This window comes from Etheostoma cragini, chromosome 17 (genome assembly GCF_013103735.1).
Source record: "Etheostoma cragini isolate CJK2018 chromosome 17, CSU_Ecrag_1.0, whole genome shotgun sequence".
NCBI lineage: Eukaryota > Metazoa > Chordata > Actinopteri > Perciformes > Percidae > Etheostoma > Etheostoma cragini.
In genome coordinates, this window is record NC_048423.1 from 7916498 (window position 1) to 7940830 (window position 24333).

The following is a 24333-nucleotide window of genomic DNA, read 5'->3' on the forward strand; positions in this document are numbered from 1 at the left end:
GAAGAGATTCTCTCATCTATCCAAGGAAGGCTTAGAGGAACTGGAGGAGAACTCGGAGAACTAAACTAAATGAATAGAGAAAATCAGAATCTACAGGATTATTTTTTACTCAAGTCAGATATAATTAAAAACATATTTGAAGCAGTACGTAACATGCACTTAGAATGGGATTTTTATAGTGGATGATGCTCATTTGGGACCACTGGATTCACTGATTTGTAAAGGAGTATTTACCCTGAGCAAAACCTGATTTAAATATAAATGCTGGTTAATTCAACAGAGTCCAATTCAAATCCCTGCAAGTGTGAAAGTGCCATTAAACCATGGCTATAATTTTATAATTGAAGAGAGAAGGATTGAAATGTAGAGAAAAAATACCATTATTATTTCTATAGCAAGTAAACTGTAAAGCATGGAAATCAGGAATGCATTTTGGGAACATTAGGAGCCAGTTGTCCAAACAAAATCCAGCTTCTCTAAAGATCTGCAGCAGGACTATAAATATGTGATCCATGCTTGGGCACAACAATAAAAGGTAGCAGGGAGAGGTAAGAGGTCAGCTAGACAGAGCTAAACTTTACCATCAGCCTGATCCCGGAAAACAGCGTTATCATCGGCAAAACATCTCGTGCCTGAAATGTTACCATAGTCAAATATTGGGCCCTCCAGTAAAGTCACAATATCCATCCGATTGACTTTGGTCAGCACTGAAGTTAAGGCATCCGCTGTGGAAAAAAGGAAGACAAGAAAAATGTAATGAGTCACCTAAAAAAAGATGATTGAATGAATGAAATCTGAGTTAAACTGCTTAGTCCAATGTTGAGATGGTGCAATAAACACAATACGCCTGTTGTGAATGTAAGCATCTTTCTTGGATTGGTACATGAGCATTTCTGAACAGAGCACAGGTTAGAGAGATGAAAAAATCAGACAGAAAGGGAGTGAGGAGGATAGACAGAAGGTAAGGTAAGATGGACTACTCGTGTGAAAAAAAACTTAATTTATTGAACTAGCATTAGAAATTGGACTTCTCACGTTGATGAAAAGATTTTTTGAGGCCTTTTTAGTCTTTAATTCCACAGGACAGAAGAAGACATGAAAGGGGAAAGAAAATGGAAATGACATGTTGCAAAGGGCTGCATATCGGAGTCAAACCCGCTGTTGCTGCGTCAAGGAGTTAACCTCTATATACTGTATGTGCGCCTGCTCCACCAACTGAGCAAACCTGGCCACTGATGAACTTTTTAGCCATAAATCAAAACAGAAAGATTAAAAAGAGAGAAAAAGAGATGCAAACAGAGAAAAGTACAATTTTAAGATATAAAAATGGTCTTACTTGTGGCGTTTTTTCCTTCCCGACTGACCCATTTCTTAAGTAGCATGAAGCTTTGTGCTGTCAGAGAGTTGGGGTTCTCTAGTCTGACATGGTTGATCTCATCCACTGTAAAGTTCATCTCCCGAGCCAACTCTGTGATGGGACACAGATAGCAGCACATACAGTCACTTAATTCACAGTGCAAACACACAGGCTGCAGATATTTGTATTTTCAAAAGAAATAAAAAAAACAGTATAGAGTCTTCTTCATTGACTCAGTTAGCCTGAAGATGGCAGTAAATAACATGTTTAAGACTGCTAGGACCAAAGGTTAGGTAGAAGGGGATTAAGAGAGAGAAAAAGATACAATGCAGGATGTTTCTCACCTGTCCAACTGAGTCCCAGGTGATCTGCAACGATAGCCATGCGTAAGTCTGTTCGCTCACAAGGACTCTGGGGACCTGGGAAGATAGAGGACAATCACTCTTCAATACCAATCACATTGTTGTCCCCCTATACATTAATGTAATCCAAAAATAAACAATCAATAACTTTCCTTTTCTGGCCACTTATTCATCAAAATTAACACCATAAGTCAAGATTGTGTCAACAATATTACAATAGTTAGGATATTAGTGTCATATTGCAGTAATATAGGTTCAATTATTTCTAGAAGATGGCAAGAAAAGGATATTTTACATTAGAGTACATTAAGGGCTACTTAAATATGTTCATAGAATAAGGTGTTTTTCTGTGACTGTTTTTGGTATGTATCCTCTAGGCAGGCAGTAACTGTCATGAGAACCACACAAAACAACATGACTCTCAACAAAAAACTCATTGTTCTACAAATCTAGGGCAGAAAGGTCTATGTTAGAATCTAAAATGTCAACATGCAAAGACGCTTTTGTGTGTTCTTTGCCAACACTAGTTAGTTTAAATTACAATTGATAGCATAAACAATTCTATAAGTAAGAACAAACTACAACAACAACTTGGTAGTCACCCCCAGACAGACAGACAGACAGACAGACAGACAGTTGTCAAAAAAGGGATTGGTTGTGCCAGTGGACCAGTCAATACTACTGGCATGCTCAATCTACTATATGAAGGTTTAAAAAGGTTGAAAGAGGGGAACAGCGAAAAGAGAATCTTGCAACAAGGACAATACAGTACACAGTACATCAATGACAAAAAATAAATTTAAATGACAGCTACTGTTCTGAAGAGAATATGTAAACATGCCACAGGCATTCCAGTCAATCCATTAAACGATCACAACGATGTCATGCAACTAAAAGTGAAATATATAAATATAAATAGATGTATTTTAAACATAGTGTGAAAGTTTTACAAACTAGGCTTGATCTCCGCGATGGGAGGCGTTCGAGACCCTGTGAGTCCCTGACTGCCCTCCTTCCCACCAGTCCGCCTACTCCTCCTGCTCCTCTCACTGCCGGAGGCCCTGTCCGTCGTCGCCACCTTTGCCCTTACGGACGCGGCCCCGGCCTCAGCCCTCGAACCTCTACCAGACCTGGATGAGCGGGAGGGCTGGGAAGGCTGGGAGGCGTCCGACAGAGAGGTGCTCCGGGAGGTGCTGTCTTCCTCCGACTGCTCTGTCTGCGTCTTTTTCTCCTCGTCTGACAGGCGGTCCACCAACTTTAGCGTCTCCCCGCTAATGCCTTTAAAGTATTCGATGGTGCGCTTACAAACCTCACTATGGTTCTCCTGTCTGTCTTGTCTACATGCTCCCTCAATTTTGACATTGCTGACTGGAAGCCTGTCTTTCAGTGGCAGCCTTGAGGGCAACTGTATGGCTGCTCTCCCTGTGTCCAATGCTCTTGTTGGCTGTGAGGTAACCCGAACTGAAACAAGTGAGATAGCTGTGGCAACGGTGCTGCTCTTTTTAATATCCTTGATTGGTATTCTAGACCTGGGTTCGACTTTGGCTATGGCTGGCTCTCCTCTTTTTCTGACCTCAACCGTCACTGCTTGTTTGGGCTTCTGTTTGCCTATGGCTCTTCCCTGCGTATGAAATGACCACCCTGATGCTTTAACTGGAAGCCTCGACTTGGGCTGCTTCACTTCACTTTCTTTAATGGTTTCAGTGTTTTGCTCCTGTTCTTGACTGCTGTGTACTTCCACTCTTTCTTCTAAATCCCTACAGCACAGCGTTTCTATCCTGCTAGCTTTTTGAAGAGTGGGCTCAGAAGAGGACTGCAAATTAAACACCACACTACCACATTGAATGTAGTTGGCCTGAATACTGGACGACTCAAGGTTATTGTTGTTGTTGAAGTTTTCAGTAGGGTAATCTCTTTTCTCTAACTTGGGCTCAGTGTGTATGCTGGACTGGCTCTCTGTACACTGACCCTCTAAACTGATGTATTCTGGTACCATCTGACCTTCTGCAATCTCAGCTTTATAATCGGCGAGATCCCCCGAGTCCTTTTTCACAGTTATAGAGGCAGCTATGCCCATCTTAATAGGAGTACGTAATTTGGGATCAACCTTAGAGGCTGTGATTGTGCATGAGGAGGCAGTCTCAGCTATGGCTTCACAGGTGGGGGCATCAGTACCGGTATAGCCAGTGTCACTGCCAGGCTGTGCAGTGCTGCATTTTGCAGTTGTTGCTGCTGGTGTTGTGCTGCTGTCTGTGGTAGTATCTATAACCTTGCCATCTACAGTGGCCCTCTCCCCTGACTGAGAGGAAATTACCCCCAGGATCTTGCCCCCTCTCCCCTTTTCCCCTGTTTTAGGGTCAGAGGAATGCTCACCAATCTGGAAAAACTGAAGCCTCTCTTCAACAAAGTCCCGCTTGCTCATGTCAATAGCACCACTGCGGGTCATCTCAAACATCTTCCCTTCGTGGAAAGGGAAGGGGTTAGGCTCACTAGTCGGTGTGCTCTCATCAGTCGGTGTTCGAGCGGGGGTTGTGTCAGGTGTTGTAGCCTGTGATTTGTCCTCCACCGATAAACCAAAGGGCTTGGGCTCCTCATCTTTTGTTTTGGACTCAAAAACTCCATCGTTATCAACCCCTTTGGTGGACCAGGGGTCAAAGTCTAGGCCTTTGGTGGCAACAGTTTTAAAGGTTGAATTCAGCTCCTCTTCAAGTTGGTAGCCAAAGTAGTTTTCTGCAAAGGTCTGCCTATCTGGATGTCTTCCTTCAAGAGTATAATCTTTTTCATCTCCACTGGCAGAAGATGTCTCGGGTTTAGTCTTTCCATTATCCCCCCCTTCCTCACATTTTTCTTCCTCTATCACTTCAAGCTTGGACTGACTAAATGAGCGGTCGGTTGTTTTTCCATCATTGGACAGACTAGATGTTTTAGGGTCTTCGCTCAGTCCATCATCCTCATCCTGAAGGTCATACCCATCTAAAGAGTCTACTTCAGTAGCATCTGTGTCATGGGAGAACTCAGCAGTGGATGCTATGGAGCAGTCAGTGATTGACTGGTCATTGCCATTTTGTTCCAAGTCAGCATCCTCCTCCTTTACAACACCATTGATCTCAGACTCATTATCTCTGTTTTTCTTTGATTCTTTTGGTTTCTGGTGTTTCTCTCCCTCCTCTTTCATTTTGAAGGTGTACTTTTTGACAGGGATGGGATGGAAGACAGACTCATCGTCACTGGAGTCACTGTTATCAGCTCCCGGGGGGATAGGGGATGGAGGCTGGACCCTGATGATCGGCTCGGCTAAGAGATGCCGATCATGTTCCTCTTGGAGGTTCACTTCCATCATTTCCGTCTCTGCCTCAGAAGAAGCACACGACCCCCTTTTCTCAGGTTTGGACTGCTCTGCCTCTAAAGGAGGAGGAGGTGGAAACTCTATATAAGCCACTCTTCTCTCCTTTGACTTCTGCCTCTCTGCATCCTGTTTTCTACTGTGGTTCTCTGAGAAAGCTGACTTAGATTTTTCCCTCAAGGGCTCCTTGTAGATAAAGGTCTTCCCTTCTTCTTCCTCAGACTCCTCTGGGATAGGGCTTGGCATGCCAGGCATGAAGCCTATCACCGAGTCTTGTGTTCTTGAGGCCAGACTCACTTCCTCTGAGCTGGGGGTCTCAGGAGTAACAGGACTTTTCCCAGAGCCGTCCATGAAAGTCACTTGTTCTAGAGTGTCATCTTCTGGACTTCCTTGAGGAGATGGACACTGCTTTTGGTTGACAGTGTAAAATGCACCCCTAGTCTCTTGCACTGTTCTACTCTCATGGCTTACAATCTTTTTGTACGTGCCCAGCTGCCCTGAGGCTGTTTCTTTCTCATACTGCTTTCCTACTTGGATGCTAACATACACAGGTAAGGGTTTAATATCTTTGAAACCCTCTGTGACAACTACAGGAGTGACTTCCTCCAAATACTCTGCTTGGTCACTGTCAACACCGTTACACACTACATTTGAAAGGCTACTGTCTGATGAGTCTATGGTTTTTCCTAGTGATCGAGTAGACTTGTTGGATTCAGAGCTACTGTGTAACCGATTTCTAGCTAAAGTACGTATATGAGACCCCACCCTCTCATGTGGTTCAACAGAGGCATCTAATTTTAAAGTAGTGGATTTGTGACTTTCGGAGAAATTAGATGGCTTTCTTACAGGAATTTGTGATTCCGAGTTTTTTTTTAGACTATCATTGCTATTTGGACTTTCTCGCACAACAAATTCTGTGTAGATTATTTTCTTGGTGGTTTCTTGTCTTTGTGACTCACTATTATTGCCATCTGTAATAGAATCATGGATTAAAGACTGAGATAGTTTGGGAGATTGGGGTTTATAGTTCCCGTAATCTTGGCTCTCCCATGTTTTAAATAACTTTTTTTCTTCCTGATCTTTTCCACTGGTTTCATGTTTGGGTGAGAATTTATTTGTTTCACTATCTAGACATCTTCTCTGGTTTCCTGGACTGTCGGGTGTTTTTGGAAGGTTTGCACCAGCAAACACCTGATACACAGGTAGCTTACTTTCCTGGAGTTTCCTGATAGGAGGATTTGAATTTTGGCCACCCTGATGACTTCTATCTTGCCTTTGAGCCTCTTGCTCAAACTTTAGCCGCACTGCACTGACTTTGGAGGATGACATTTGAAATGCTTTAGGGCTTTCACCTGTGCTTCCCTGTGATTTAGCATCACCTTTTCTTGAGTCAGAATCACTATATTGAAGTAACACTCTTCTTTCTGGACTGCTGGGCAAGCTGGCACATTTCCTGTCATTGGAGCTAAACCTGTGTCTTAGCCTTTCTTTACTCCACTCTTCCCCACTACCCCCATTCCTATGAGCTGGCCTCTCTGGACTACTGTGTGAAGAACTTGGCCCTGATCGTGACTCTCTGAAGTCTGGTCTTCGAGATTTCTTCTCTGGAGACGAGAGCTCATCGTTGAGCTGTTCTGTTTTATCACGAAAGAATTGAGATACCTCACTGAGTTTTTCCTCTGCCTCCTTTACAGTCCTGTCCACTCTGTCCTCATATATGAGTTGTTCTCTTTCCTTATTCTGTGTGTTATCTGACACACGCATCCAAACTGATTGCTTTGGGCTACCAGGTTCAGAAGAATACTGCAAAAGTGTCAATTTGTCAAAGTTATCATCAACATTGGCCACTCTTCCAGATTTGTCGAACACATTTCTCGATGACCTAAAGACATACTCTGTCATTGGCCCAACTGATCTACCCTCACTGTGACTGCTTCGGTCTGGTGAGTGGAAGCGAGACTTATCTCTCAGATATTCCTCTGTGTCAGAATGAGACTGGTCAAATTTCTCAGAGAGTAGCATTTTCTCTGCAAAATTATAAGATTCTCCCCTAAGCTCTGATGATTCATCCTCATTGTACTCTACAGATTGCTGGCTAAGTAGCTTTAGTGTTCTGTAAGAGTCATCTGCAATGAGTTGGGCTGAACTAGGGCGACTGTCTTCCTCTTGTGACATGGGTGTGTTAATTCTAGGGGAGTCAAGGTACACTGGAAGTGATTCCTCAGGCTCCTCCTCTTCCTGTCTTTTCCCTGGATAGTAATACATGTCCTTCTCTCCATGGTTTTTTGTCTCTCTGATGATGACCTCTGTTGGTTCTGTTTTATTGCCCTTTTCAATGTGAACTTCAATTATTCTTTCAACCTTAGGTTTGGAGTTGATGTCTTCGAGGCCTCTTTGTGATGTTTCCTCATTGCCTGACTTATGTTCAAACAGTCCAGCCAGCTCTCTCGAAGGGTCCTTGCCTGACTGAAAAGCCTTCATAATGTCATGCACAGACATGGTTTCCTCACACCTCTCCGATGCTGATTCTTTGCCAGGTGGTTTATGGTAAACCATCCTAGTGGTGGTTGTGATGTGAGTCTCCTCCTTTACCCTCATTCCTTTTCCCATTGGATCCTCGTCAGGGCTGACTTTTATTGAATAGCTTTTATTCTGATCTGGACTTGTAGCTTGATGCCCTTTAGAATCTGAATCAATGTATCTGACAGAATGTGCATCCTCCATTGCAGGTTGTTTATTATCCTCTGGGGACTCATAGCTCCTGATGACATGAACAACCTCAGTCCTAGTTTCAGTGATCATTGGGGGAACTGGGATATCTTGGAAAAGGGCCTTGGGGCCCATGCCTTCTGCACTCTGAGGAGCAGAGGGTGTCCTTTCACTCCGGGTCTCAAAGCCACTGTCTGAGAGGGGGCTTTTATCCTGTTCATGCGAGATATCGTCAGGGGAGTCTAGCATGGTGTCTGCTCCAAAAAGCGCCTCTGCTACTTTACTGATCTCTTTGTCTGAAGCTGAAGAACGCATGTTTGTTGGAGGCATTTTGAGCTTGTGCTCCTGAACGGCTATAGTGGGTTTTAGGACACGTTTCTGCTTTTCCTTGCCTTCTCCTTCTCTCTTGCCCTCATCTGCTTTAGGCTTAGTGTCATGCATTTTGGAGAAAGAGCTGCTCCCAACATCATTGGCCAGGTAGTCAACCACTTTGGAGAGATTGAAATCTCTGTCTGGTATTGTTTTTGATTTGGCTTGAGGAACTACAGTCTCGTATCTTGGCGGATAGCTCCAGTTGCTTGGTGGTTGTTCAACTTGTACTTTTGAGAAGTGTATGTCATCCAAAGAACCCCTTTTAAGGGAAACTCTACCATCCTTTACAGCATCTTTAGTAAGGATTTCGCTCACTTTTACCAAATCTTGTTTTACTTTCTCCACAATCCTATATGGCTCCTCGTCCTCTATCCTAACCTCTTTGGAAGAATCAGACTGAAATCCTTTACTGGCTGTGGAACTTGGGTCTGTCTGCAAAATGGCTGACATTCGTATCAAGTCCTCTTTCATTTCGGCTACATCCTTCAGAATCTCTTGGCTGGATGACAGTGGTGATGTGGTGTTTGATTTCAGGCCAGCTGAAAAAAGAGGTGCTTTGATAGGGGAAAGAGTTCTGGCAAAGGAAGACTGCATCTGAGTATTCACCTCGACGGGCACCGTCTTTCGCGGGGACAGAAGGGCAGCAGCTGACTTGGACACCTCAGGTAACCTTTTAAACTGAGGCTCTGGCAGCACATTAATAACAGAGTACACTGGAACGGTCATTGTACTAGATGTTACAGGAGTTGTGGCATTGGGAGGGGATCTTAGAGAGACATAAAGGGAATTAGAAGCTGATGATCTAATGGACTGATATGAGGAGGATGCCGAAGAGGACATGGACTTCAAGGTGCCATAGCCTGCAGAACAAGAATTGAAAGTTTTTTCAACCTCATCAAAGGCTGCATTAACACTTGTAGTTGCAGCATTTGTGGTTGCTTGTATTCTCTCTTGAAGACTGCTTGTGAGAAGAGATGTTGGAGATGAAGAACGGTACTGTGTAGGCGACACAGTTCCATTGATCAGAGCTGCAGCACTTGGAGGGGTGTTGGATTTAAGGGGCGACGAAAGAGAGGAGAACAGATTTCTTGCAGGGCCAGTGACATCCTGGGCAAAGGAACGCACAGAGGAGAGACCAGGGACTGTTTTTATGGGAGAGGAGGAAGATGCTGTGCCACTAGAGCCCCCCATAACGGTCTTGTATGGCAGGGGTAAACTGAACATACTCAGAGAAGATTTGGGAGAGGTTGGTGGGGTCATGCTTATCGATGTTCTCTCAAGAAGAGGGCTTCCTCCTACAGAGACTGTTATAGGGGACGTCCTTGCAGACAATGCTGCCAGCCCTTTTATAGATATAGGATCTGGGGCGCTTTTACCTGGTGAGGCCAGGGGACTATGGCTGACCTGGACTGGGTACGGGGATTGCTGGACTACAGTTTTAATAGGAGAGGAGATGGTTCTGTAAGTTCGGATGGGAGAGGCCACGTCACTAACTGACTTTACAGAAGAGGCAGGTGATCCGGGGATGTTGGTCTTTATGGGAGAGGCAGAGTTGATGGACCAGACAGACTTTAATGGAGAGGCAGATGGTGTGTTGGATGACGAACTGGAGAGTGAGCCAAACCCAGACTTGGCTTGACTAGGGACGGCGACAGGAACAGGCGACCACGCCTGATAAGATCTCGTTGAAAAGACAGGTTTGTGAGGGTAGCTAGTAGGCTGTGTTCTCGGCGAGCTTCGATCAGTTGTTTCTTTAACAATAATTTAAATCAAAAGCAATAAGGAAGTAAACAGAAAGTGTAACAGAAAATAATTTGAAATAAAACATAAAAACCAGAAAGAGAAATTTGAGTCAGTCAGAAACAGCATTATTCACAGCAGAAAGACAAATTTCTATACATGAAATGTCCAAAAGGCCCCTATTAAAAAAAAAACAGGATGATATGACATATGATGGTCTAAAATCAGCGAGTAATGACAAAATACACCCAATAAAGAACAGAGCATGTATAGGAACAAAATGCTTGACAAATGGTAGAATTCACAAAAAAATGACATAACCAAAAAACACAATTCCATTGACTTTTGATGTGCTATTTGCCTCCTTGCAACAGTGCCTTTTACTGTACATGTTTGATTGACATGTCTTTATTCTTTCATTTGGTTAATTATCAATGCCAGAGATGACCCCACAAGTGTATACAATCAATAAAGAAATATCACTTTACTTGCTCGGTCATGACTTAAAATATGAGGTTGCACTTTACAAAAAGTAAATCAGTAAATCAGCCATTCATGCCTGTCCAGTATGCCCTGCAATTTTGAATTGTCTCTGTTTCCAGTTTAAAAACATTTCTCAAGTAATACCTATGGATATATTTTAAATCTTTATTGGATGAACAAGGCTGGAATAATAAATCAAAACACAACCAACACCTTGGCATTTGTAAAACTTCTGTGTCCTGATAATACACAAAGTTTAGTATGAAAGCCCCTAACATGCTTGCTCTAACATGAATCAAGTTAATGTAAAGTGCAACCTGTTACATCACTAAAATACACAGCCGCACACAATCATAAAGCCAATAAGAGTGAAATGGTCACTGAAAGAATGAGAACAATTCAAAACGATATTTTTATTTGACATGAATCAAAACATTTCTTGTTCAAATAATAAATGATGAGACAGACATTGGTTCCCAGTGTTTCCACAATTGTAAAATAACATAACAGTTGAAACAGGGAGACGTTTTGTCAACATGGGGTGGGTAAGCAAAGCGTAACACACAGTAAACCATGCAAATGTTTGATGAATGACAGATGATCAAAGAGTATGTGTCAGGTGAACAGAATAAATGATTAATGAACAAGTTTTCAGGTAGATGTCTTTCTGTACTATGGCTATATGAAAGAAAAGATGTACACTGTATAAAGGGACCTTTAGACACTAAAACTAATTAAAATCACATAAATATCTGAAATCAATTAAAAATTTAATATAAGTAAAAATGACAAACTCACTCGCTGCTGGGTCGGTCAAATAGCTGTAGCGCTTACGCAAAGCTAAGGAGGCAAAGGTATGACGTCGTTCTGGCTTTTCAGTCTGAAACAAACAAAAAAGAACAAAAGATGCTTTAACATAAAAAATATGGTGAAGTGTGATTCTGATCTATCATAATTAGGTCTAAATAATAATGTTAACTAGATACCGCAGTGCATGAATATTGTCCTGTTTTTTAGTGAATCAGCACATGCTGTTAGTACTGGCACAAGGAGGCACTGCAGGTGTACTGTAATGTCTCCTCTGGAGAGTAATGGACTGTTTCCCTGCATCTCTTCACTCACTGCATTTCTTAATGTCATAACTACGGACAATATGTGCTCTGTCTGTATGGCCTACTCCAGTAAAAGTTGAGCACAGGCAAAATCCCACTACCAGTTTGGTCCGATGTGTCAAATAAATGTCGTCTTATCATGAAGATCAATTTCAATATATAGGATAGTGGTACATATTCAGCCCAGTCTCGAGAAATTGTGTTCAAATTGGACAATTTTGCATCAGACGATTTACAGTATAATTCAGTATCAATGCAGTTAATATGTGTGCGGGCCTTTATGTAACAAGGCAAAATGTAAATGTCTAGAGGTTGGCGTGATGTGTGTCCATCTTTCATGCCAGTGATCAAAGTTTTTCTGTTCTTTTCCGATAATCAATGTTGCTTTTTAACCAAAACTTTTTGCAATCCTTAATCAAGTTGCCTAACCTTCACCATACCATAATCATACTGCAGCTGCAAGGTAAGGTTATTGTTGGAATATTATTTTTTATGTTGGCACTAAGCGTTAAAACATGCTGTCCCTAAACATCATCTGGGTCTAATAATCCTGGTCAAGTATTAGATTATTATTATCAATTCTGACTGCCAAGTGGGTTGATATACTTATGTAGAAGAGAATATTGCACATTATCACCAGTGGTGGAATCTAACTAAGTGCATTTACTCAAGTAGTGTACTAAAGTACAATTTTGAGGAACTTGTACTTTACTTGAGTATAATTATTCCCTGATACTTTATACTTTTTATTCAGATTATTAATATAAAATATAATCAACGAATAAGTGATAATGTGTTGTTATAGATTAAATTAGCCAGCATTATAAAGTAATGAAATGAGTTCCACCATTACCAGCGGCAATATTAAAGTGATGAATACATTAATAATAATAATTTTTGTTAATAATTATAATTCAATATTATAATTATAGTATTCTAAATGGGCCATGTACTTTAACTTTCGGTACTTTGATTATATTTTGATGCTAATACTTTTGTACTTCTACTTAAGCAAAAGTTTGAATTTAGGACTTTTACTTGTAAAAGAATACTTCTACACTGGTGTATAAGAGCTTTTACTTTTATTTAAGTAAAGGATCTTCCACCACTGTTGGTCACTACATATAATGTAAGGACTTGAACACAAAACAGTCTTATCTCCTTTAACTGTTGTGGCATCTACCTGAGAGAGTTAGTTGTCTCTGTTACACACAAGCCAAGGGTAAAGAAGGGAAACCCCAAATATAATAAAACCATGACTAAGTAGAAAAATGAGAATATGCGTTATGCTTTCATCTTTAGCTGACAAAAGGTATCATAGTCTGTGTGAATCTTTCTTTGAGTTAACAGTAAGGATGGAGACATGGGGATTTCCTGTTGGACATGTATGGAAAGGAAGATAGAGATGAAAAACAAGCTGAGGTGTAGCACACTGCACTTTTGGATGAATGACAATAAATAAATCCTCGCTGATTAAAACAACTGCCATTTCCACTCATGCACTACATGGGGTCACTTCAGCAATGACATAGCTGTGTAAAAAAGCAGTTGTAGGCATCTTTCACACCAAGGTACTATACAGAGACAAAATATCTGCAATACGCATATTTACTACAGCATCTGCAGTAAAGCCAACAGAAAGGAAGACAAAGAAGAAGCAGTTCCATGTGATGATGAAGAATCTGTTTTACCTCATCATCAGGATCAGACTCCATATCCTGTGGTATTCCAAGATGCATTGCAGGAGAGGAGAGAGATGACACAGTGGAGAGCAGGGGCGTTATAGTGAGCGGGAAGGTGGAAATAAAATTCAGGGGATGAAAATGGAGCAGCAAAAACAACAAAAGGCATCAGAAATAATCTAATGGATTAATACAAAATAAACAGCAAAATAACAAAAGCATAAGCAAAATCATTTCAGTTTCTTGTGATCAATCAATACCACAACAAACAAACAAATGAGAAGAGTTGTCTTTTTGCATTATTCTTCTGCACCCACATTGAGCCAGGCAATAGAACAAAGCACAATGTGCATGTGCGGCTGCATGTGTACGTTGTGGGGTCTTATGACTGGCACAGGCTTTAACACTAATAAAAGACACAAGCAGCAGGCAATCCTTTCTAGACCAAATGAACTTCAATGGCTCTTCTTGATGTCAGGACAACATCGCTTTCTGTATTTTTAATTTTATTTACAAGTAGATGATATGATATGGCCTAACAGGATGAGGTATTCAAACATGGTGATCCTACCTTCTTGTGGGTTGGCAGTGTGATATTCAAATTGCATATGGCAGTCTGTGGAAGGCCTTTACTGGATTTTGGCTCTCTCAGGAAAGAGAGGCGTCCACATGGCTCCTGGCCCATATCTCTGATCTGTAGTGGACAGCAAAGAGAAGCATCAAGAGAAATTCTTTAAGAAAAGACTGGTGGAAAATGCGGGAGCTTTTCTTCCTTATTACCTTTTTTTCAATCCAAACTTATTGTACAGTCCTAATTTTGACAATTGTCATATTGTATATCAAGCTGTTATTCCATTACATGGATCCTGCTCAAGTATAAGCCTTGACTATACTTGCCTTTTTTGCTTTTCCATTTTAAAAAAAAGTCCCCGGTACCTGCCAACAGATATCTTTTTTTTTGTATCCCCTCAGTTGAGGTTTCAAACAAGCTGAGGTTGTATCAACAGGTGACGTAAAAACCTGCAGACTACTAATTGGTCGGAGAGAATAGTTACTAATCACTGCGTTGTCATTGCTAGCGACAGACTGAACAAACCCACCATTTTTAAATAGTTTAGCCACCGGTGTTGTTTTTTTTGCTGCCTCCAACTTTTTACTAATCTAAATACAGTATGCCTTCTTGCTGTGGCTTCAGCCACATGTCGAGAATTAAAAAACAACACACCTTAAGCGTTCTGTGTGTGTCGCGTTAGGTCACAGCAGTTTCCTGCAATCTGCAATGGAAAAAGGAGTACGGGGCACCCTGGCCGAGCCGATCCGAGCTCACTAGCAGTGGGTAAGTGCCATAAATGTATGAATCTAACAAGCAAATTTAATTTAATTAATCATTTGTCGGCATGCCAAAAGACTAGGACAAAAATTAAGTTACAGTGTGTAGCTCTAAGCAACATCCACTGCAAAAGAAATTTGCTATTGCTGTGAATGTCAGCCAATTATTAGAGGAAGATCTGACATGATGATCGGAATCATCTTCAATTCTGATAATTCTGAGACATATTTTAATCCGCAAAGCACATTTACAAGGGAGACCAGAGTGAATAACATAAACGGAAAACGCTAGCAGGGAGAGAGGGTGATAGGAGGGATACATTTAATACCTTCACATTGAAAGGAAGTCTGTTTTCCTTGAAGGAGTAGAAGTTAAAAACCAGCTGCTGCCCACTTTTGGTGAGAGGGGACAGGTTACCATAGCAGTCCACGTGGATAGGCTTTCCCTCGAGAACCTACAGAAGTTCATTGACCAAAAATAAAGTAACACAGCTTAAACACATTCCGGAGACCTGGTTGATAAAACTGTAAAATGCATTTCAATAACATAATTATGTTATTTTCATTTGTCGTTTTGTTTTTCTCCACATGAACCCGCAACTCCACCTCAATATCTTTGCTCCGGGCCACTTCCTCAAAGTTCTCCTGCTGCTCAAGGGTCTTGTCCACCTTATCGTCTGTCATGCAGAAGCAGCGCAGCCGAGCCTCAACGGCGTCATTCATCTTGGCGAACACCACAAACTTGGCCAGGTACGGCACGCAGATCAGCTCCCGGTATAACTGAGACGCTAGACTCACCGTCTCAGGAATCTGGTGACAGTCTGCGAGCCAGAACCTGTGGAGGAGAGAGGAGATGAGAGGGGGGGAAACACAGAAAAGAAAATAACAAATCTTGAAGTTAACCAAGTGAAGAATTTGCCTAATAATATCAGGCTGCACACTTGTCACATGATACCAATCTAGTTAAAATGAGAATTTATGACTTTGCCTACCAAAAAGTTCACTTGCTGAGGGGACTTTGAAAGCATGCCTCAACAAAGGACGTGTAACATTGTTAGTATACAAGGTCACATAGAAAACTGTCTGTTTGAATACTACAGAGAGAATCAGGAAACAAAAACCTCAAAATCGGGTCACTTAATTCAATTAAAATCAGCCAATAACATGAATAGTCAAACAAATGTGGATCTCGCTCACCTTATGTGTGTAGTGAAAGAGAGATGATTGGGAAAAAATGAAGTCAGGAAAAATTACCTTCTGGCGATTTAACTGACAGTTTTTTCTACTGTGATAGATTTTAGGATTCACTGCCAATTTGTCATTGCTTCCTGGTACCGCACAGTCACTAGTTTAAGGCCGACTGAAATTTTTTCTGGCAGCGATTTCAATGTGCATGGATTTATTTATAGCATTTTCCAGAGTAGTAGGACCAAGCCTGCAGCTAACTATTATTTCCATTATCGAGATAATCATTTGATTCATTACAATGTCAGAAAGCAGTGATTTTTTAAACTTAAATGTTAGGCATTTTGCTTGAAAAATTAATTAATTAATGATCAAAATAGTGGCAAATTCATTTCATTTTGATCGCCTTATAAACACATCTCTAGATAGGACCCACATGCATGAACACTTAAGAATAAGAAAACTAAACTTCCCTTGATTACTTTTTTTATGAGGACACAACACAGCCATATAGATCAATAGTTCTTTATTTATCCAAAATGGAAAATGTGGGGCCCATTTTGATTTATTAAAGATTTTTTACTACAACTGCAAATAGGTATGTATATATATTACCCATCATTGGAGAAAAAGTGTTAATGATACAATACAAGGCACACTGTAAAAATATAGTGTCTCACCTGGCCGATACATTTGTGGTGAAGGAGACGCAATCAGTTACAAAGGACAGCGGTGTGGTCCCTGTGATGTCCTCCCACTGAGCAGGGGACGTCCCTCCTGTATGAAACAAGGGCCCAAAGATGAGCTCACTGCCTTTCCAACCTTGCCAGTGTTTTAGCTTTCGTAATCCTTTCATCTTCTCAGCTCTTCATCTTCCCTCTATCGATCGGTGGCTTCTGACATCAAAGTAGGCCTGATGTGCCCACGGCTATTCAATTCATAGTGACCCCGAGTTACTTACTCTGTTTCAAGTGGATGAAGAACTATGGCTGGTGTCACTTATCACATTTTATTACTTGCAACCAAGTCCTGCAATAGCATTTAGGATAGAGGTACTGCAACAGTACTGTCATGCTCTAGTTATCTACAGGTCTACTCACCTGTGATGCTGCAGAGCAGACGCAGGCAGGGCGCAGATTCGCCTCGATGGCCACTGGGATGGCCTTCTGCCGATCGAGGTGGGACAGGGATCGTCATAGTGATCGGCTTGTGGAACTTCCTCCTCCTGGGCTCTACAGTGACAATGGGGCTAAAGGTGGCTCTGTTCCCAAGGACCGCCCTCGCCAAGTCATCTGGCACAGGTTGGGCCTAAACAGACACACAGGAAGACAGAGAAATGTTTCAACTTTAAGAAATGGTTGTTCAATATTTTTCAGAACTTTTTATGAAAATAAAAAGTCTGGGCATGTGAGGAATTTTCAAACATGTAACCAAAAAATAGGTCATGTATAAATAAACAACAGGTCAGTGTACAGTATTTGCGACAAAAAAAACTGAGTCATGAAACAGATTGAATTTGAGCTGATCCAAGGGGTCCTGCTGTACCTGCAGGCCAACACGGATCCTCTTGGTGAGCGCCCCTTGCGGGAATGAGGCCTGGACCATGGGCACGGTGCTGCTGGAGAGCAAGCCTCCGTCAGGGCCCATGTGGTTTGACTCCTGCTTGATCCGTGATACCACAGCAAAATACTGAGGAAAATCGCTGGTGACGATGCGGCAAATGCGTTTCTTTTCCAACTCAATAGGACTGTCCAGCTCTGTGACAGAAAATAATACACGTAAATGTTAGGTACTGTTGAGGTATGACATCATGGTCAGTGTCACTACAAAAAGGCTAAACAGACGGAATAAAACTGAAAAACATGCTTATGGATTGAAAATGTGTTTTCTAGGTCACCAGCAGACATATACCCGTGGGTTATGTAGTATAGGTTTGCCTAAGGGGTTCAGCTCACCTTCATCCAATCACTGTGGACAAAAAGCTTTTTTTGTACAATGTATTGTAAGTAAAAGTTAGAGCCCACTGAATAACCTTTCCTTTACCTTCATCCATTCCAGTAAGCAGCTCAATGAGGTCTTCGGGTCGGGCGTCAGACTGGTGCTCCTTCCAAGTGTCACCATTGTCGCTCCTCAACACAATCAGCTCCCTCTCTTTCCCCCGCATGGACCCAAAATGAGGGATCTCCACAATCACAGGACTGAAAGAGAATACAATGAAACAGTCTGAGGAAATTAAAACAAAAACCTTAGGGCAGCTTAGATGTTTTAAGAATAATTACTGGTTAATAGTAATGGGTACCGAATTCAATAGTTTTCAGCTACTTATGGAATTGCATCAAATGTATGGAGTATTGAAAAATGCCTACTCCTTCAATACCCAATTTTAATACCTATGGAGTAAATCTAATCAGCATCAGAGAGCCAATAAGCATGGAGTATGCTTCCAACCAGATCTACTGTAATAATGTTTGTGATTGGCTGTCTAATGTTACACGTTGTAGAGACACGGAGGAAAAACTCTACGTTACACAGACACGGCTGTGTAGCAACAAGAGCTAAAAAATAGATTAAATTATTTGTGTTCTTTTATTATTTTATCAGACAGTTGAATACATGAAAGGGGGGGGGAGAGAGAGAGAGAGAGAGAGAGAGAGAAGGGAGAGAGGGGAGAGAGAGAGAGAGTAAGAGGGGAATGACATGCAGCAAAGGGCCACAGGTTGGAGTCAAACCCACAGACGCTGCGTCGAGGTGTAAACCTCTGTATATGGGCGCACTCTCTACCAGGTGAGCCGCCCAGGTGTCCAAATAGAAAAAAATATTTGTGCTGTAATGTGTAATGGGGCAATTTTGTTTTCATTTTGTTTAAATAAATTGGTATCAAAAAAGTGTCACTTAGGAATTGGTATCAAAGTCCCGGTATTGGTAGCAAAACATTTTGAACAATACCCAGCCCTCCTGGTTAATAAGCTCCACTGGCAAACCACCATTGGTGAGTCATGCTATTTAAAGTAGACATTCCCCTTTGATTTGTCCCCTGGCCTGCTGAAAACAGCGACTCATCCACACCAGGAAAAAAAAAGTCCCAAGTGTCCTACCCAAGGAACTGAGCCCCAGCGGGTCCAACCTCCACCAGCCGGCTGACCAGCCCCTCTCCCTCCACCATGGGCGGAGGGTACGCCAGTTTGTGCCTTTTGGCCAGGCGACAGGTGATGCGCGTGGGCGCCGTGCACTTCCTGGGTGGGATGATGATGCGCATGCCATTGTGGCGGCTCCCTCTCATGGAACCACCGCGGGCATCCACCATGAAGCTCACCAAGAACCTGCATAGTTAAAGGGAATAATGTTAGAGGAGGAAAAGACATCAACAGAGAAAAAAGATAGCCAGAAGCTATACCATGGACACAAGTGAGGAAGACGATTCCCATGCTGTGATCACTGTACACTCAAAAAAAAGTAAGGAAAAGAGAGAAATTAACAAAAAGAGAGAAGGGGACAGAACGATAGGAAGAGAAAAAAAAAACTGATGCTTTGAGTTCTGAAAGGTGACAGTATCTCACCTTTGCCTGGCTCAATTTAGAACATTAAACACTCACTGAAAATAAACAGGGTGAGAATGAAGTAGCAGAAAGTTCAGTTTCCATTTCTGAGGCTGACGGTGAGACTGTTGCCAAAGATTCAGTTCCTCTAAAGCAGCATTCAGTGATCAAATATTAAAACACCTGCACAGATGTTTTACCAAGATAGGGTTAATGTGATTAATATGGGATGTGTCCTCAAATTAAGAGCACATTTTGGCATCCCATTAATATAATCATTGGCCCAAGTTAAAAATGTGACGATGGAGTAGGAAAAACTGTATTTTTCATGAGCAGTGCTTATGCCTAAAGCCAAATGTTGCTTTTCTTTTCACTACAAGGGTTGTGTTGTGTACTGTATGGATGCATTTTTAATACTGTATGTTGGAAATAGCAGAATCCCAGTAAGGTTTTGAAGAAGATTTATTGTAAATATGGAATGTGAGAGAGAGATAGATGGCACATCAATGAGAAGACTTCCAAACACGTCGACTACAAACTAATATCTAGGCAGTGCAAATGAAACACCTGACCACACACATGAGACAAGCACAGAATGGAGGAGTAGAGGAGGCTAAGAGGGAAAGAGAGAGTGGCAAGAAGAGAGGTAGAAAAACAGAGGTGGAGGAATGAGTGACATCACTGCGGCATCTTGAGTGAAAGCAGCAAACTCAGTCATCACCTGGAGTCATACTGAGGGAGCGGGGAGGAGAGGCTGCAAAATAAACACAATGGAGGCAATGCAGGAGGCAAACCCCCAAAACCTAGTTTTAGTATCAAAGTTTCCCAATCACTGTCGGGATTCGTACAAACAGCTGAAGATGAGAGAAAGATCAAAAACCACAGGGGTGGAAAATCAAGGGATAGAAGGGACAAAATGACACAAAAAAAAACAAAGAAGATATATAGATGGTAAAAAAAAGGCCTAAAAATGAGTCAAACAAAACTGGACATGACAGATACCAGCATTTCCTTTCGAAAGTAAATAAAATATGAAGCATTTAGTTCCGTGCAAAGACAGCACTGTTTATCTAAAGAAGACTTTATAATGTTGTATATTCAAAGTATGTGAAAGACATGGGAGCAAAGTCTTATCACTTTATCCAAATGAAACACACAAGCCACTGTATCATGAGCTCACACAGTCTGTACTTTGCATCCGTGAGGACAGAAATAGAGATGATGTCAGTGAACATGGAGGTGACGTCTGGACCATGTCTTTAGTCTTATGGTATGACATGAGAGCTTTAGAGGATGGACTGTGTCTTTGTCTGTGTTATGCAATGTGTACAGTAGCAGCACTGCAGAAATTCCACAGCCCTGCATCATGTCTGCATCAGTGCTGCAGTTGCCGAATATTGACTCTTATAGAAAGAGAACAAAAGACAATGCAACAGTATGTGTGCAGGAAGCATAGGCAATGTGTAATCCATGTAACCGTTATGTGGCTGTACATGCAGCAGTGTATGTGGTGTACGTGTGTGCCTGCTGGTAAACACATCGTGACAGTTTGCAGCTGTTCTTACCCAGAGTGAATGGGGCTGGACACAGTGTTGTGGCTGTGGTCCATGGTGTCCGGAGTCCAGCTGTAGCGCCGCATACACTCTGAGCTGTAGTCTCTGGTCACAGCCAGGTGCTGGGAGAAGACAGAGGTGAAGAGAGGAGAAAGAAAAGATAAGACAGAGAAAGAGGAGGTTTAAGAGCGTGGGAAAGGCAGATAGAGATTAAGGTGAAAGAAGAAGAAGGTGGAATAAAGACAGAAATAAAATAAATAGTGAATGGAAGGAAAATAGCACACCAAGAAGACAAAAGAAAGCTAACTATGAACCCTTACACAGACATCACAGTTGATAGACATGACCCTCCCTTCTTTTTTTCATGACCCTCAAGTCATTCATGATATGGAGCAATGAGCTGATAATTTCCGTCTTTTGAACTAATATTTCAACAAAACTTGTCACCAGTATCTACAGTCTCACCAGATTTAGGACAAAAAGACACAATCGATAACCGAGTGAAGGTGCTACACTGAAACGTACAAAAGTTATGTGTTGCAATCATGATGCTTGAAAATCTAGAAACCAGCTTCAATAGATCATTTTGCATGTGAACATCGGATCATGGGAACTTGTGTACACTGAAAGTAGCATGGGAACGACCATTCACAAAACACAGACTAGCACAAAAGAATGAGATGAGGATGCCATGGACCCAAAACAGACTCAAGAGCAATGGGAGCTGAACCACAGTGACTGAAAAACAACAAACTGACGAACGAATGAGGCATTCATGAACTCTTTATACCTTATTGAGTGGGTCAACCAAGTAGGAAATGTCTTTACAGACACTCTGAAGCTTAGGGGAGAAGAAAGACAGTTCAGACAGAGGCACTGTACGGTCCAGACGATTGAGTTTGTGGTGCTTTGGTTCACTGAAGGATTCAGTTTCCAACAACGAAAACATGATCCTATCTCTGTAAAGATGAGATGGTCCTACGATTTAGTCAAACAATCCCTTAATAACTGGAACTTCATCTACCATATGTAGCAGATTATAGTGTGATGGCACTGAAACGGTCCATCAATGAGGAAAAAATGACTGTTATATACTGTATATTTTCAGTTAGACATAATATCAATTTAATGGGAAACCCTTTGGAAGTCCAAAACATTTGCTTATTTTGTAAAAGAAGCGAGTCGAGGTGCATATTTTGGCCATGTATAGTTTTAGATCTTGGATAATGTCATCAAACTTGTAGGAAATATTACTAAAGTTGTTTATAATAAGAGGTTACATTTTCTGTTTTTGCTCCTGACCACCAAAACAAGCATTTGACAAGCTAGATGAGCTCTGCAGAGCACTGCGTTTTTTCCGTGAGAAAGCAAACAGGGGGCCTCCCAAAGCCCTTAGGTTTGAATAAACTCTTCGTCAAGGTGCTATACACTCTCCCTCAGCATTTTGGCAAAAGAAAGCATGGCATCAACACTGCTTCTGTTATGACCTTTGTGCAAGACGAGTAAAGCTCCCCTGCTTTAATTCTACCCAGCCTGTTTTTTTTTCACCAAACCACTGACAAAAAGACATTGTAAAAGAAAAGAAAATATGCCAGGGAATTTGGTGAAAAGGAGACATCAAAGCTTGTAAAACAGACAGCTAAAGATTCTAAGAACGGAAAAAGTGAACATAGACTGAGAGAAAGAGAAAACAAAAAATTGGATCTTACCGTGTCCTTAGTGGGCGCCAGAATCTCTTCAATCATCATACTGTCTCGTGCAAAGGAGCTCCGGTTGAGTGTGTTGGACCTATCCGAACTGAAGGAGCGGAGGCTACATGTTACCACGTAACCCGGCGCCGTGGGCAACAACAAGTGACGGGCAGGGGAACACGACATAAAACAAAAAGCAAGGAATCCATTACTAGATGCAACCTCCAGGGAACTAGGTTTTTCACTTACTGGACAGAGAGAGTCCAGAAGTTATAAGTGGAAAATAGAGAGAGGCTGGAGAGCCCGCAGTTGAACAAGGAAAGGATAATGCAGCAGGTTATTCAGAGATGGAAATGCGAGTGTGGTCAGTTTATTTGCATTAAGAGATAAAGGGAAAGAGGAACAGACTGAAAGAAAACACAGATGCCTATTGGGACCATTTCTATATGAAGAGAGGTAACTAACTGTTATCTCTAAATTATGAAATATAACAGATTATATGACTGTATGTGTAAGCACCTGGCTGTGAAGTCTTTGTGCAGATCATGTATTTACAGTAAAAAGCAATAAGGTTTGCTCAAAAGTGCTTCAAATGGTTAAATCTGACTCAAGCCCAAAGACATTGACATTGCTTTATTCTAAGATTAGCAGCTGACCTAGACCTGTTTCTGAGCAGCAAAAATGCAAAAGGGAAGCTGTTCTTCCAATCTGTCTTACTGCAGTCTGCATTATGGCTGTGTGTGTGGTGATGTGTGCCTATTTTTGCAGCCTGTCAGGCCCCCTTGGGTGCTGTAGATCCTTTTCAATATGTTATTGGGTCTTTGCTAGAGGGATTTGATCAGGGCAGTAGAACATTCACATTAATTTTGACTTCTATAGGCAGATAAACAACTTTTACAACGAGTGTGTTTTTGTATGAGTTTGTTAAACAGGGTACAATCACAGTGACAAAGCCGAAGGGGGGAAGAAGAGGAGGTGGGTGAGGGAGAGGGAAGAAAATGCAGAGCTCAGCGTGTTTGAGTGGGCACACCATTCAGCACAGAGAGAAGCCCTTTATTCAGCACAGCCTGCCTAACCCACCATCAAAGTTACCAAGCAACTCAACGCCCTGAATGGACTGGCGTTACCCCTCTTCCCCCCCAGACTCTGTTTCACAGCTTCCTCCCCTTTATCATTCTGTCCATCCTCCTCTCCTCCCTAAACATTCAAGATTTTCCATTTTCCTGTTTCTTTACTTGTGGCTAATTATCTTGGTTGTCCCATCTATTGTCTGGAACCTGTTTCTGTACTTAATGCCACCTACCAGGACTCGGCCTTTATAATGCTGTCCCATAATCTCCCTCTCTAATATATCTACATTGTTCCCATTACTGTACTGCAAGGGTCTTCAATGGTTTTCCCCTTAACTGAAAGGGAGACATTAAGTTACATTACACTGGACCTACAATAACTTGTGGGCAGCCTAAAGTCTTTATCCATACTATACCATTTTAGTTTGAGTTTATAATACTAAGCTATTAAAATAATAAATTGTAACTGTATCTGTGGATGGCTACCTTGGTGACTACCTTAGCTATAGGCCAGAAGCAGTGGGCATTCATATTTGCTCATATGTTTTAATTTTGGAAAAGACTTAACGATTTGGTGGCCCCCTTGCAGTAACTCTGAGGACCCCCTTAGGGCCCCGGACCCACTGTTGAAGAACACTGCTCTACTGTAAGTACCCAACAATTCATTCAATAGAAGACTTGTTTCACTTTTCCTACTGCATTCCTCCAACCCCATTCTTCTCTGTTGCCTTTCTTCCTTTTTCCACACCACTTCACTCTTTTTACTTTTGATCTACAGTCTGCCTTGCTGTAAACTACACTTCCCATTA

The 24333-nt window shown here is 41.7% G+C and overlaps 1 protein-coding gene across 32 annotated transcripts in view; it reads right to left on the bottom strand.

Moving 5' to 3' along the window:
* The window catches only part of ank3a (ankyrin 3a), a 124912-nt gene that overhangs the window by 9054 nt on the left and 91525 nt on the right, over positions 1-24333 (bottom strand). For 24 of the 32 annotated variants that reach the window (XR_004660198.1, XM_034898714.1, XM_034898723.1 and 21 more), the window contains 17 exons: positions 22473-22575; positions 20776-20885; positions 19932-19964; positions 18770-18994; positions 17718-17872; positions 17220-17431; positions 16775-16982; positions 16355-16451; positions 15096-15324; positions 14819-14944; positions 13732-13854; positions 13170-13196; positions 11165-11246; positions 2674-9894; positions 1702-1776; positions 1337-1468; positions 582-725 (listed from right to left, as the gene is read on the bottom strand). Coding sequence is in view for 31 of the 32 variants with exons in the window: in XM_034898714.1 (XP_034754605.1) it covers positions 582-725; positions 1337-1468; positions 1702-1776; positions 2674-9894; positions 11165-11246; positions 13170-13196; positions 13732-13854; positions 14819-14944; positions 15096-15324; positions 16355-16451; positions 16775-16982; positions 17220-17431; positions 17718-17872; positions 18770-18994; positions 19932-19964; positions 20776-20885; positions 22473-22575 (9302 nt within the window). In the remaining variant the exon portion in view is untranslated. Of the gene's footprint in view, positions 1-581; positions 726-1336; positions 1469-1701; positions 1777-2673; positions 9895-11164; positions 11247-13169; positions 13197-13731; positions 13855-14818; positions 14945-15095; positions 15325-16354; positions 16452-16774; positions 16983-17219; positions 17432-17717; positions 17873-18769; positions 18995-19931; positions 19965-20775; positions 20886-21553; positions 21605-22472; positions 22576-24333 lie in introns of all 32 variants that reach the window. The other 8 variants (XM_034898736.1, XM_034898737.1, XM_034898738.1 and 5 more) reach the window with 5 other exon arrangements.